The 11,747-nt window shown below is 46.8% G+C and overlaps 1 protein-coding gene across 2 annotated transcripts in view; it reads right to left on the minus strand.

Moving 5' to 3' along the window:
* Nucleotides 1-9,280, minus strand: part of RBM5 (RNA binding motif protein 5) — a 30,831-nt gene extending 21,551 nt beyond the window's left edge. For both annotated transcript variants that reach the window (XM_010369400.1, XM_010369391.1), the window contains exons 1-4: nucleotides 9,161-9,280; nucleotides 7,735-7,804; nucleotides 5,693-5,858; nucleotides 4,024-4,179 (exon numbers count right to left, since the gene is read on the minus strand). In XM_010369400.1, coding sequence (XP_010367702.1) covers nucleotides 4,024-4,179; nucleotides 5,693-5,858; nucleotides 7,735-7,751 — 339 coding nt within the window. In that variant the 5' untranslated portion in view covers nucleotides 7,752-7,804; nucleotides 9,161-9,280. The remainder of the gene's footprint in view (nucleotides 1-4,023; nucleotides 4,180-5,692; nucleotides 5,859-7,734; nucleotides 7,805-9,160) is intronic.
* Between the last annotated feature and the right edge of the window lie 2,467 nt (nucleotides 9,281-11,747).

Consider the following 11,747-nt stretch of genomic DNA (forward strand, 5'->3'; position numbering starts at 1 on the left):
TCCTCCCACCTCAGCCTCCTAAGTAGCTGGGACTACAAATGCACACCACCACATCTGGCTAATTTTTGTATTTTTTGTAGAGACAGGGTTTTGCCACGTTGCCCAGGCTGGTCTGGAACTCCTGGGCTCAAGCGATCCAGCCATCTTGGCCTCCCCAAGTGCTGAGATTACAGGAGTGAGCCACCACGCCTGGCCACAATTAATTTCTGTTATGATAAACATCTTTGCTTGTGGTATGATGTTTCAAGCCTCCATCCTTTAGTCTAATCTCCCTGTCCTTTGTTCTACAGGATAGTACACTAGCTCATGCCTATAATCCTAGTGCTTTGGGAAGATGAGGCAAGATGAGTGCTTGAGGACAGGAGTTTGAGACCAGTCTGGGGAACACAGTAAGACCCCATCTGTATACAAAAATTTAAAAAATTAGGCCTTGTGCGGTGGCTCACACCTGTAATCCCAGCACTTTGGGAGGCCGAGGTGGGCGGATCATGAGGTCAAGAGATGGAGACCACCCTGGCTAACACGGTGAAACCCCGTCTCTACTAAAAATACAAAAAAAATTAGCTGGGTGCAGTGGTGGGCACCTGTAGTCCCAGCTACTCTGGAGGCTGAGGCAGGAGAATGGAGTAAACCTGGGAGGCGGAGCTTTCAGTGAGCCAAGATCTCACCAATGCACTCCAGCATGGGCTACAAAGTGAGACTCCGTCTCAAAAAAAAAAAAAAAGAAGTATTCTGGCTGGTAGGCTTGTTCCAATGTCAGACCAACTCCTTTTTCCAAAGGCCACAAAAATATACTTAGTCTCTTCATCAATAATATCAGGCAGGAATACTACCATAAAAAAAAAAAAAAAAAAAAACAGGGTGAAATTCGTGGAAACAAATTCTCACTGGCCTCTACTTCCCATAATTAGGTGCAACGGCTGCAAGATTATACATAGCCAATCCTCATTATCCTCAGATACCACACCTGTGAATTCAACCACTCACTAAAATTTCCAACATTCAAATCCACACTTGTAGCAGTTTTCTTTCTTTCTTTTTTTTTTGAGGTGGACTCTCGCTCTGTCGCCCAGGCTGGAGTGCAGTGGCACAATCTTGACTCACTGCAAGCTCCGCCTCCTGGGTTCACGACATTCTCCTGCCTCAGCCTCCCGAGTAGCTGGGACTACAGGCACCTACCACCACGCCTGGCTAATTTTTTTGTAGTTTTAGTAGAGACAGGGTTTCACCGTGCTAGCCAGGATGGTCTCGATCTCCTGACCTTGTGATCCACCCACCTCGGCCTCCCAAAGTGCTGGGATTATAGGTGTGAGCCACCGTGCCCAGCCTCTTATAGCATTTTCATGGTCATTCTCAGACATGTGCAAGGCAGTGAAAAATCTGAGTTGCTCAAACACGTTTCCAGCTGCGATCTAAAAAAATGATGCTTTGCCCTGTTCAAGCTTTCATATTGTAAACAAGTGTCTAGTGCCACGTTTCCACGTTTTTTGTGCTTTTTGTTGGTGATTCTGCTGTTTAAAATGGCTCCCCAAGCAGAGTTCTGAAATGCTGTCTAGTGTTCCTAAGCACAGGGCTATGATCTGCCTTACAGAGTATGCTAGATAAGCTTTATTCAGGCATGAGTTACAATGCCATTGGCTGTGAGATCAATGTTAATGAATCAATGATATATATTAAGTAAGTCATCTTCAAATAGAAACACATAAAACAAGGTTCCATGCTGAGCAGCTGACAAAAACGTGACCACAGGCTCACAGAAACCCAACTCTATTTCCCCTACAAGAAATGGTTCAGTATTTATGGTGAGTTTGTGGAACATAATTACCTACTTTTTTTTTTTTTGAGACAGAGTCTCGCTCTGTCACCCAGGCTGGAGTGCAGTGGCGCGATCTCGGCTCACTGCAAGCTCCGCCTCCTGGGTACACGCCATTCTCCTGCCTCAACCTCCCAAGTAGCTGGGACTACAGGTGCCCGTAGCCACGCCCGGCATTTTTAGTAGAGACGAGGTTTCACCGTGTTAGCCAGGATGGTCTCGATCTCCTGATCCCGTGATCCACCCGTCTCGGCCTCCCAAAGTGCTGGGATTACAGGCGTGAGCCACGGTGCCCGGCCAATTACCTACTTTCTAACACACAAGTGAGGAGTCTGTGGCCAGGCGCGGTGGCTCATGCCTGTAATACAGCACTCTGGGAGGCCGAGGCAGGGGGGGTCACCTTCTGACCTTCTGAGGTCAGAAGGTGGAGACCAGCCTGGCCAACCCGGTTTAATCCCTATTGTATTTTCTACTAAAAATAAAAATTTAGCTACGTGTAGTGGCATATGCCTATAATCCCAGCCTCTTGGGAGGCTGAGGCAGGAGAATCAATTGAACCCGGGAGGCAGAGGTTGCAGTGAGGTGAGACTGAGCCACTGCACTCCAGCCTGGGCAACAGAGTAAGACACTGTCTCAAAAAAAAAAAAAAAGAAAGAAAAAAAGAAGAAGAAAAAAAAAGTGAGGAGCCTGGCCCCACCCTGTGACTCAGGTTCATATGCAATAACCTTCTAACCCTATGTTAGACACAGGGAGGGGAACATCACACACGAGGACAAGGGGAGGGAGCAATGGACATGTCCAAAGTCCAGGATGTGGGAAGTAGGGTGTGGCTGGAAGGAAGGGTGAGGACCAGAGATGCTGCTGGAAATCAGGCAGTGCCAAGTATACTAAGACTCTAATTGGCTAGTCTGAATGAACCTTCCTTTTTAACAAGCTTTTCTAAGGTTTCAAATGGGTAGTTTAATTTTCAACTAATAAAAGGGTGGCCAGGTTAAAAAGAAAATTAGGTATTTACCAATCAACCACATCTAATAAGTAACTAATTCAATAAAAATGCATTGATTATTTTCTAGGAGCTAATGAAGACACAAGACCTGCTCCTTGTGGTTACAGACATTCAGAACACTCATACATTGAGCTTCAAAGCCTAAATATAAATATGGTCATTTACTTTTGTTTTTGAGACAGGGTCTTGCTCTGTCACCCAGGCTGGAGTGCAAAGGCGTGAGATCTTGGCTCACTGCAACTTCCACCTCCTAGGTTCAAGCGATTCTCCTGTCTCAGCCCCACTGAGTAGCTGGGACTAAAGCTATGTGCCACCATACCTAGCTAATTTTTGTATGTTTAGTAGAGACGGGGTTTCACCATGTTGGCCAGACCGTTCTCAAACTCCTGACCTCAAGTGATCCACCTGCGTTGGCCTCCCCAAGTGCTGGGATTACAGGCATGAGCCACAGCACCTGGCCAATATGGTAATTTACTTCGGAACCTAGTTCAGAGAACTCCTCCCTAAAGACAGAAAAATATTTCACTAGCTGAGATACAGGTTGAGCAACCCTAATCCAAAAATTTGAAATGCTCCAAAATCTGAAATTTTCTGAGCACTGACATGACACTACAAGTGAAAAATTCCACCCCTGACCTTATTTGAGAGGTCACAGACAAAAGGGCAGTCAAAACTTTTAGTCCAGGCAACACAGTTAGCCTAGCCTGTCTCTACAAAAAATAAATTAGCAGGGTGTGGTGGCATGCACTTGCTAGCTACTCAAGTAAAAAGATCACTTGAGCCCAGGAGTTCGAGGCTGCAGTGAGCTATGATTGCATTGCTATACTCCAGCCTGAGTGACGAGACCCTGTGTAAAAAACGGAAACAAAAATATTACACAAAAAAACCAAAGCACATTGTTTTGTGTATAAAATTATTTAAAGTATTGTATAAAATTACCTTTGGCATGTATAAGGCATATACAAAATATAAATGAATTTCATGTTTAGACTTATGTAAATGCAAATGTTTAAACTTATGTAAATGCAAATACTTAAAAAAAAAAACCCAAAATATCAAAACAGTTCTGGTCCCAAGCATTTTGTATAAGGGATACTCAACCTCTACTGGCTTAAGATAAAACAATAACATGAGAAAATAATGGTAGAAGCTCAAAGTTCATTGTGCCTACTGACTGCTGGTTATAACTGTCATTTCCCCTTACATCGCTCTCTGTGATGGTGATGGGAAGGCCGCGCAGCATGATGGTCTTGCTCTCCCTCTCGTCACTGATGTCATGCCTATAGTCGTGCTCACCATAGTCACCATCTGAATGGTAGCCATCTTCAGATCGGTCACTGTTCCTTCTTTCACGCTCTCTCTGAGTTACAATGAACAAAATCACAATTAACATCACCCTGTACTCTTTGAAACAGGCCCTCCACGCCTAGAAATTATCCTTAGCAGGAAGTCTACAGAACTGATACAAGCATTCCATGGTAATGTTCACTGCAATTTTTTTTTTTTTTTTTTTGAGACAGGGGTCTCACTATGTTACCCAGGCTGGTCTGAACTCCTGGCCTCAAGTGACCCTCCTGCTTTGGCCTCCCAAAGTGCTGGGATTACAAGCATGCCCAGTCTGTAGTGTTTTCTTTTTCTGTTTTTTTTGTTTGTTTGTTTTTTAAGACAGTTTCCTTCTTATTGCCCAGGCTGGAGTGCAGTGGTATGATGATCTCGGCTCACTGCAACCTCCGCCTTCCGGGTTCAAGCGAGTCTCCTGCCTCAGCCTCCCCAGTAGCTGGGACTATAGGCGCTTGTCACCACGCCCAGCTAATTTTTTTGTATTTTTGGTAGAGACAGGGTTTCACCATGTTAGCCAGGATGGTCTCGATCTTCTGACCCCATGATCCACCCACCTTGGCCTCCCAAAGTGCTGGGATTACAGGTGTGAGCCACTGCGCCCGGCCTTCTGGTTTTTTTTGAGACAGAGTCTCGCACTGTCGCCCAGTCTGGAGTGCAATGGCACAATCTCAGCTCACTGCAACCACCACCTCCCAGGCTCAAGCGATTCTTATACCTCAGCCTCCTGAGTAGCTGAGGTCGCACCACTGCACTCCAGCCTGGGTGACAAGAGTGAAACTCTGTCTCAAAAAAAAAAATTAAAAAAATTAAAAAAAAATACTGAGATAACTAAAACAACTTATATTATTTTTATTATTATTATTTTAAAGACAAGGTCTCCCTATAGTGCTCAGGCTGGCCTTGAACTCCTGGGCTCAAGGGATCCTCCTGCCTTGGCCTCCCAAAGTGTTGGGATTACAGGTGTGAGCCACCGCGCCTGGCCAACAACTTATATTTATCATTCATTTCAAAACACAGAATATGTTATCATAACCCCATTGTTTCATCTTTAAAATGGTAATAACACCTACCTTATCAGGCTGTACTGAGACCTAAATGAATTCATGAAGTCAAGTGCTCAAAAGTACATGGTGAGTCCTAGGTAAACCCTGGCTATTCTTTCTTTCTTTTTTTTTTTTTGAGACAGAGTTTTGCTTTGTCACGCATGCTGGAGAGCAGCGGTGCAATCTCGGCTTGCTACAACCGCTGCCTCCCAGGTTTCAAGTGATTCTCTTGCCTCAGCCTCCCAAGTAGCTGGAATTACAGGTGCCCACCACCACACTCAGCTAATTTTTATATTATCAGTAGAGACAGGTTTTACTACGTTGGCCAGACTGGTCTTGAACTCCTGACCTCAAGTGATCTGGCCACCTTGACCTCCCAAAGTGCTGGGATTATGGGAAGGGGCCACTGGGCCTGGCGGCCTGGCTGTTGTTTCTATTACTATAAGACTCAGGGTGTTTCTGGGGGTTATACAGCCACTGGTCACTCACCTCTGGACTGTCATAGTCTCGGTAGTCGTCGTATCTATCACCCCTCCGATCATCACTAGATCTTTTGTAATCTGAGTCCCTCCGCCTGCTTCGGGATTCACGCTCATCACGGTCATCCCTGTCTATGATGGAACCGTATCTTCCACTACGCTCTGTTCTACTCACTCTGCCAGGGAAAATAATTTTCATTCTAAAGTCAGTCACATTTTGTACCTTTAAAAGACAGAGTTAAAAATACACACCCCCCACAGATCAGTTTATAAGATATATCCAAATAGTTTAAAGTGTTAAAATGTATTACTAAATTCCAGTTTACTAAGATAACCACTGGGAAAATACCTACATCCCTAAATGTAATGATAATAGTCAGGAGTTTATGCTAAATTTGAAACAAACATTTGGGTTGAATATTTCTAAGAAAGGGTCACGTTATCTAAGTTTTTTTTTTTTTTTTTTTTTTTGAGACAGAGTCTCGCTCTGTCGCCCAGGCTGGAGTGCAGTGGCCGGATCTCAGCTCACTGCAAGCTCCGCCTCCCGGGTTCCCGCTATTCTCCTGCCTCAGCCTCCCGAGTAGCTGGGACTACAGGCACCCATCACCACGCCCGGCTAGTTTTTTGTATTTTTTTTTAGTAGAGACGGGGTTTCACCGTGTTAGCCAGGATGGTCTCAATCTCCTGACCTCGTGATCCGCCTGTCTCGGCCTCCCAAAGTGCTGGGATTACAGGCTTGAGCCACCCAGCCCGGCCTATCCAAGTTTATTTTTGCACTTTGTCAAGCCTAGAGTCTACATATTATCCCTTCATCCCTGATTCAGATCAAAAACAGGAAAAAAGCAGTTACTCGAATTTCACCCAATTTTAAAGGGTGAAATTAAGTACATCCCTGGCTCATCTACTCTCAAGAGTATCATACCTACTAGAAAATGGACCAAAAACCTGGATGAACTAAGTTAGTCTTTTTTTCCCCCATCAGGCAACTTAGTTGTCTGTCAGATACAACTGGATAGTTACCCAAAACTAGCACCCCTTAGGAGAACACTCTTCTTATAACATCTGGTTTATTTTTGGTTGAAGGGCAGCACTGGGCTTCATGAGAAAACCTAATAATAAGGGGCTTAAACCTATTTGACCACAGACAAAACAGGTCTTTTGTAAACTGTTTACCAGATTCATAAGACTGCGGCAAAGGAAAGGTTTATAAGGGCTTCATTTAGAATACACAAATTGAATAAAAAGAATCAAAGAAAATATGAGACTGAGACACCCCAAAGGGGTAAATGTTAATTTAATAAGCTATTTAGAACCACAGACTGCTGACATAGCATTAAAACACCATGTGACATGAACATTTCCTAAGGTCTCTCGGGCCTGTCAATGTGATCTACCACAGGGACTGACCTCAATACTAAAAAGGCAGATGGCTGAATAAGGTTGTGTGTTTAAATCAAATGGTCTGAGAGTGTGTACCCAATAGCCAAATGTTCTCATCTTAATTTTCCACTAATTCTTTGGCTCTTTCTTTCTTCATGTAACACACGGTCCCAAGCTTCTCAGCTCTCTAAGTCTGGATCATCTTGGTATTTAGGGAACAATAATGAGAACTGGCATTCACTGATTGCTTACCACAGCCAGGAACTGTGCTAAGTGCCAGACTGTATGATCTCCTGGATTCTGCAAAGGTTGCTGTCCACACAGGGTACCCTCAAGGACCCATTCTATTCTGCCCTTCTTTGCCTAAAATTCTTTCTTATCCTTCAGCTTCCTTCCAGAGAATACTTTCTCCAGGAACCTTTCCTGGCTGTGAACAAGAAAAAGACATACTTCCTATGTGTTATAAGAGCACCCTATACTTTATCACAGCATGTTCACACAGTACTTTAATTCTCTCACTAGACTGTAGTTTGTGACAACAGGACCATAAAGGTGTTCATCAGCAATGCCTGGCACAAAACACTCACATATTAGTTTGATAAACTATTTTAAACAAAGAGTTCAGTCCCCACTGAAATGTTGAGTTCAAAGTCATGTACTATAGTAACTTACCGTTTGTCTGAACCCATTGTCCCACTGAAGATCTAGCACACAGCTCCAAAAGGTTCAAATTTTATTTTTTCTAGGAGACAAGAGACAGTAATTGCTGTAAATCTCAGAGATCACTTAAGTCAGCAGCTCCATAAGCTTGGATACTACTGAGGCTGGGATTTCATCAAACCTTCAAATCACTGACAGCGATTATCTAAGGTAGGCAGGTGGTGGGGACAAACTGTCAACGTTAAAATGCTAATATTTTGTTAACCATGAGCAAAACCGGAAGATTAAGAATACTTTAAAATATCAGATTCCAGATTTAACAACAGAATCACAATACGGAGCAAGCAGAAGACTCCTTCTCTGCTCCTACCTTAGAATTACAAAGCAAAAAGGGCAGAGCTGCAATGAGCTCCTTTGGTTTTGTATCAAAGCAACTCTAGTGGGATAGTTGACCGTTAAAACATTAATCCAAGTGTCTTCATTAATACAAAGAGCAACATGAAATTCAAACATTTCTGATGAAAAATTTAAAACCTCGTACAAGCTGGGATTCTGAGCTGCCTGAAACCTACTACATTAATAACATATCGCATAAGACAAGAGCAAAGCTAGAAACGACCTAATTCCTAGGTAACAATAACCACCACGTCCTGAGTCAGTTCTTATGACTACAAACCACTGAGTGGCGAAGGGAGCCCGGCCCACCTGCTCCCCGTTGGTAATAAGACATCACACAGCTGGACCGCGTTCGATGAGCGCGAGGTCCGAGAAATCAGTTCCAGTCGTCTCTGGAGCCTAGTCTATAGCGAATGCTCAACGATTTGTTGAAATTAATAAATGAAAAAGAACCACTGGGGGGAAACAAGTCCCGAGGCATATTCACTGGTGCTGCCCCTTCTCTCCCGGGCGGTGCCGGCACCCACCTCCGTGGGGTCTCGCAGGCGAGATGGCGGCGTCACGGCCTGCTCGACCGACTCCAGCGTCCGGCCTGCCCTCCCGCACACACCCCTCCCGCCTCCCAAGAGCTTCCTAACCCGGAGATCGGCCATCACCGAACAGCTTTTTGGAGAGGGCGATTCAGTTGCAGTTGAGGGGGGGATGGCGGCCAGAGACTGCCAGGGCGCTCCCGAGGAGGGCCAGAGGGACAGGGGACGGCTCCACTGCTCCGCTAGGCTGGAGATTAGGGGACGTGTACCCACAAGGGGCAAAGTCACAGCCAGAAAGAAGCAGGTCAGAGCCTGAGCTGGCTGGACGACCTCTGGAAACTCTGACAGAGCTGGCAACAAGGAAGGGCGCGGCCCTCCAACGCCTGGGGTAATTTAGCCCCTCTAGAGAACCGGCTGGAGCTGATCAGTCGCCTCCGGCAGCTGACAAGGGAGACCTGGGGGCCAGCCCCAATGGCAAGAACCTACCGTCGTTAGACAGCCACCGCACTTACCCCAAGGAGAGACCGAAGCAGCAGTAGCGGTTCTGCGTCCCCGAACCTCCAACAAGATTCGGCTGCTCCACAAAATGGCGCCTCCGCCGACGGCCGTCTCCTACCCACAGTACCTCACGCCTATCCCCTCCCTTTGTCACCCGCCTCCTGCGGAGGAGTCCAATCCTCTAAGTGGCCTGGCTGCGCGAGGGCTGCCGGGAAATGTGGTCGCCAGACCATCCTTGTCACTTGGGACGCTCAGTGTTTCTTGCAATTCTCTTCTAAATCACCACAGAGTTGTCGATCGGCTTTTGCAGACCTGGATTTGTTTTTAGGGCTCCTCTCTATTAGGCATGGTAATAATTCTTTGCTTTTGCTACTCGCGCCGTAGAGAGTACAGTTTGCTTTCACTGGCACGGTGTAAAACATTGTTTAATGTTTTTTTTTTTTTTTTTTTTTTTTTTTTTTTGATACGGAGTCTCGCTCTGTGCCCCAGGCTGGAGTGCAGTGGCAGGATCTCAGCTCACTGCAAGCTCCGCCTCCCGGGTTCACGCCATTCTCCTGCCTCAGCCTCCCAAGTAGCTGGGACTACAGGCGCCCGCCACCTCGCCCGGCTAGTTTTTTGTATTTTTTAGTAGAGACGGGGTTTCACCGGGTTAGCCAGGATGGTCTTGATCTCCTGACCTCGTGATCTGCCCGTCTCGGCCTCCCAAAGTGCTGGGATTACAGGCTTGAGCCACCGCGCCCGGCCTGTTTAATGTTTTACATTAAAAGGAGACAGTGCGTGGCATGGTGGCTCAACCACAATCCAGCATTTTGGGAGGCCGAGGCAGGAGGATCGCTTGAGGCCAGGAGTTCGAGACCAGCCTGGACAACACAGTGAGACCCTATCTCTACAAAAAATAAAATTAGCCGAGCGTGGTGGCGTGGGCCTCTAATTCCAGCTACTCAGAAGCTGAGGTGAGAGGTTCGCTTGGGCCCAGAAGGTCGAGGCTGCAGTGAGCCGTGCTCTCCTCGCCGCACTCCAGCCTGGGGACAATGTGAGAAACTGTCGCTAAAAATAAAAAGGAGGCCGGTGCCCGGCGCAGTGGCTCACGTCTGTAATCCCAGCACTTTGGGGGGCCGAGGTGGGCGGATCACAAGGTCAGGAGATTGAGACCATTCTGGCTAACTCGGTGAAACCCCGTCTCTAGTAAAAATACAAAAAATTAGCCGGGCGTGGTGGCGGGCGCCTGTAGTCCCAGCTCCTGGGGAGGCTGAGGCAGGAGAATGGCGTGAACCCGGGAGGCGGAGCTTGCAGTGAGCCGAGATAGCGCCACTGCACTCCAGCAGCCTGGGCGACAGAGCGAGACTCTGTCTCAAAAAAAAAAAAAAGAGGCCGGGCGCGGTGGCTCAAGCCTGTAATCCTAGCACTTTGGGAGGCCGAGGAGGGTGGATCACGAGGTCAGGAGCTCAAGACAGCCTGATCAATATGGTGAAACCGCGTCTCTACTAAAAATACAAAAATTTGCTGGGCGTGGTGGCGTGTGCCTGTAGTTCCAGCTACTAGGGAGGCTGAGGCAGGAGAATCGTTTGAACTGGGGAGGCGGAGGTTGCAGTAAGCCAAGATCGTGCCACTGCACTCCAGCCTGGGCGACAGAGCAAGACTCAGTCTCAAAATAATAATAATAAATAAATAAAAAGGAGGGGCCGGGTGTGGTGGCTCATGCCTGTAATCCGAGCACGGGGAGGCCGAGGCAGGTGGATCAGTTGAGCTCAGGAGTTTGAGACCAGCCTGGCCAACATGGCTACACCCTGTCTCTACTAAAAACACAAAAATTAGCTGGGTGTGGTGGCACACACCTGTAATCCCAGCTACTTGGGAGGCTGAGGTAGGAGAATCTCTTGAACTCCAGAGGCGGAGGTTGCAGTGAGCAGAGATTGCTCTACCGCACTCCAGCCTGTGCAACACAGCAAGACTCCATCTCAAAATATAATAAAAATAAAAAATAAATAAAAATTAGGAACATTAGTTGATCATTTTACTGGATGCTAGATTATTGCCCTAGATGCTTTGCAAACATTTTTGTTTTTTTGAGATGGAGTTTTGCTCCTGTTGCCCAGGCTGGAGTGCAATGACATGATCTCAGCTTACAGCAACCTCTGCCTCCCAGGTTCAAGTGATTCAGCCTCCCAAACAGCTGGGATTACAGGCACCCACCACCACACCCAGCTAATTTTTGTATTTTTAGAAGAGACGGGGTTTCACCATGTTGACCAGGCTGGTTTTGAACTCCTGACCTCAGGTGACCCACCCACCTCAGCCTCTCAAAGTGTTGGGATTACAGGCATGAGCCACCGCACCCAGCCAGAACTGATTTTTCAGGTCATACATACAAATTGAAAAAATAGACCATGCGCCGGGGCGGTGGCTCAAGCCTGTAATCCTAGCACTTTGGGAGGCCGAGGCGGGCGGATCACGAAGTCAGGAGATCGAGACCATCCTGGCTAACACGGTGAAACCCCGTCTCTACTAAAAAATAGAAAAAACGAGCCGGGCGAGGTGGCAGGCGCCTGTAGTCCCAGCTACTCCAGAGGCTGAGGCAGGAGAATGGCGTGAATCCGGGAG

Source organism: Rhinopithecus roxellana, chromosome 1 (assembly GCF_007565055.1).
Source record: "Rhinopithecus roxellana isolate Shanxi Qingling chromosome 1, ASM756505v1, whole genome shotgun sequence".
NCBI classification, from domain to species: domain Eukaryota; kingdom Metazoa; phylum Chordata; class Mammalia; order Primates; family Cercopithecidae; genus Rhinopithecus; species Rhinopithecus roxellana.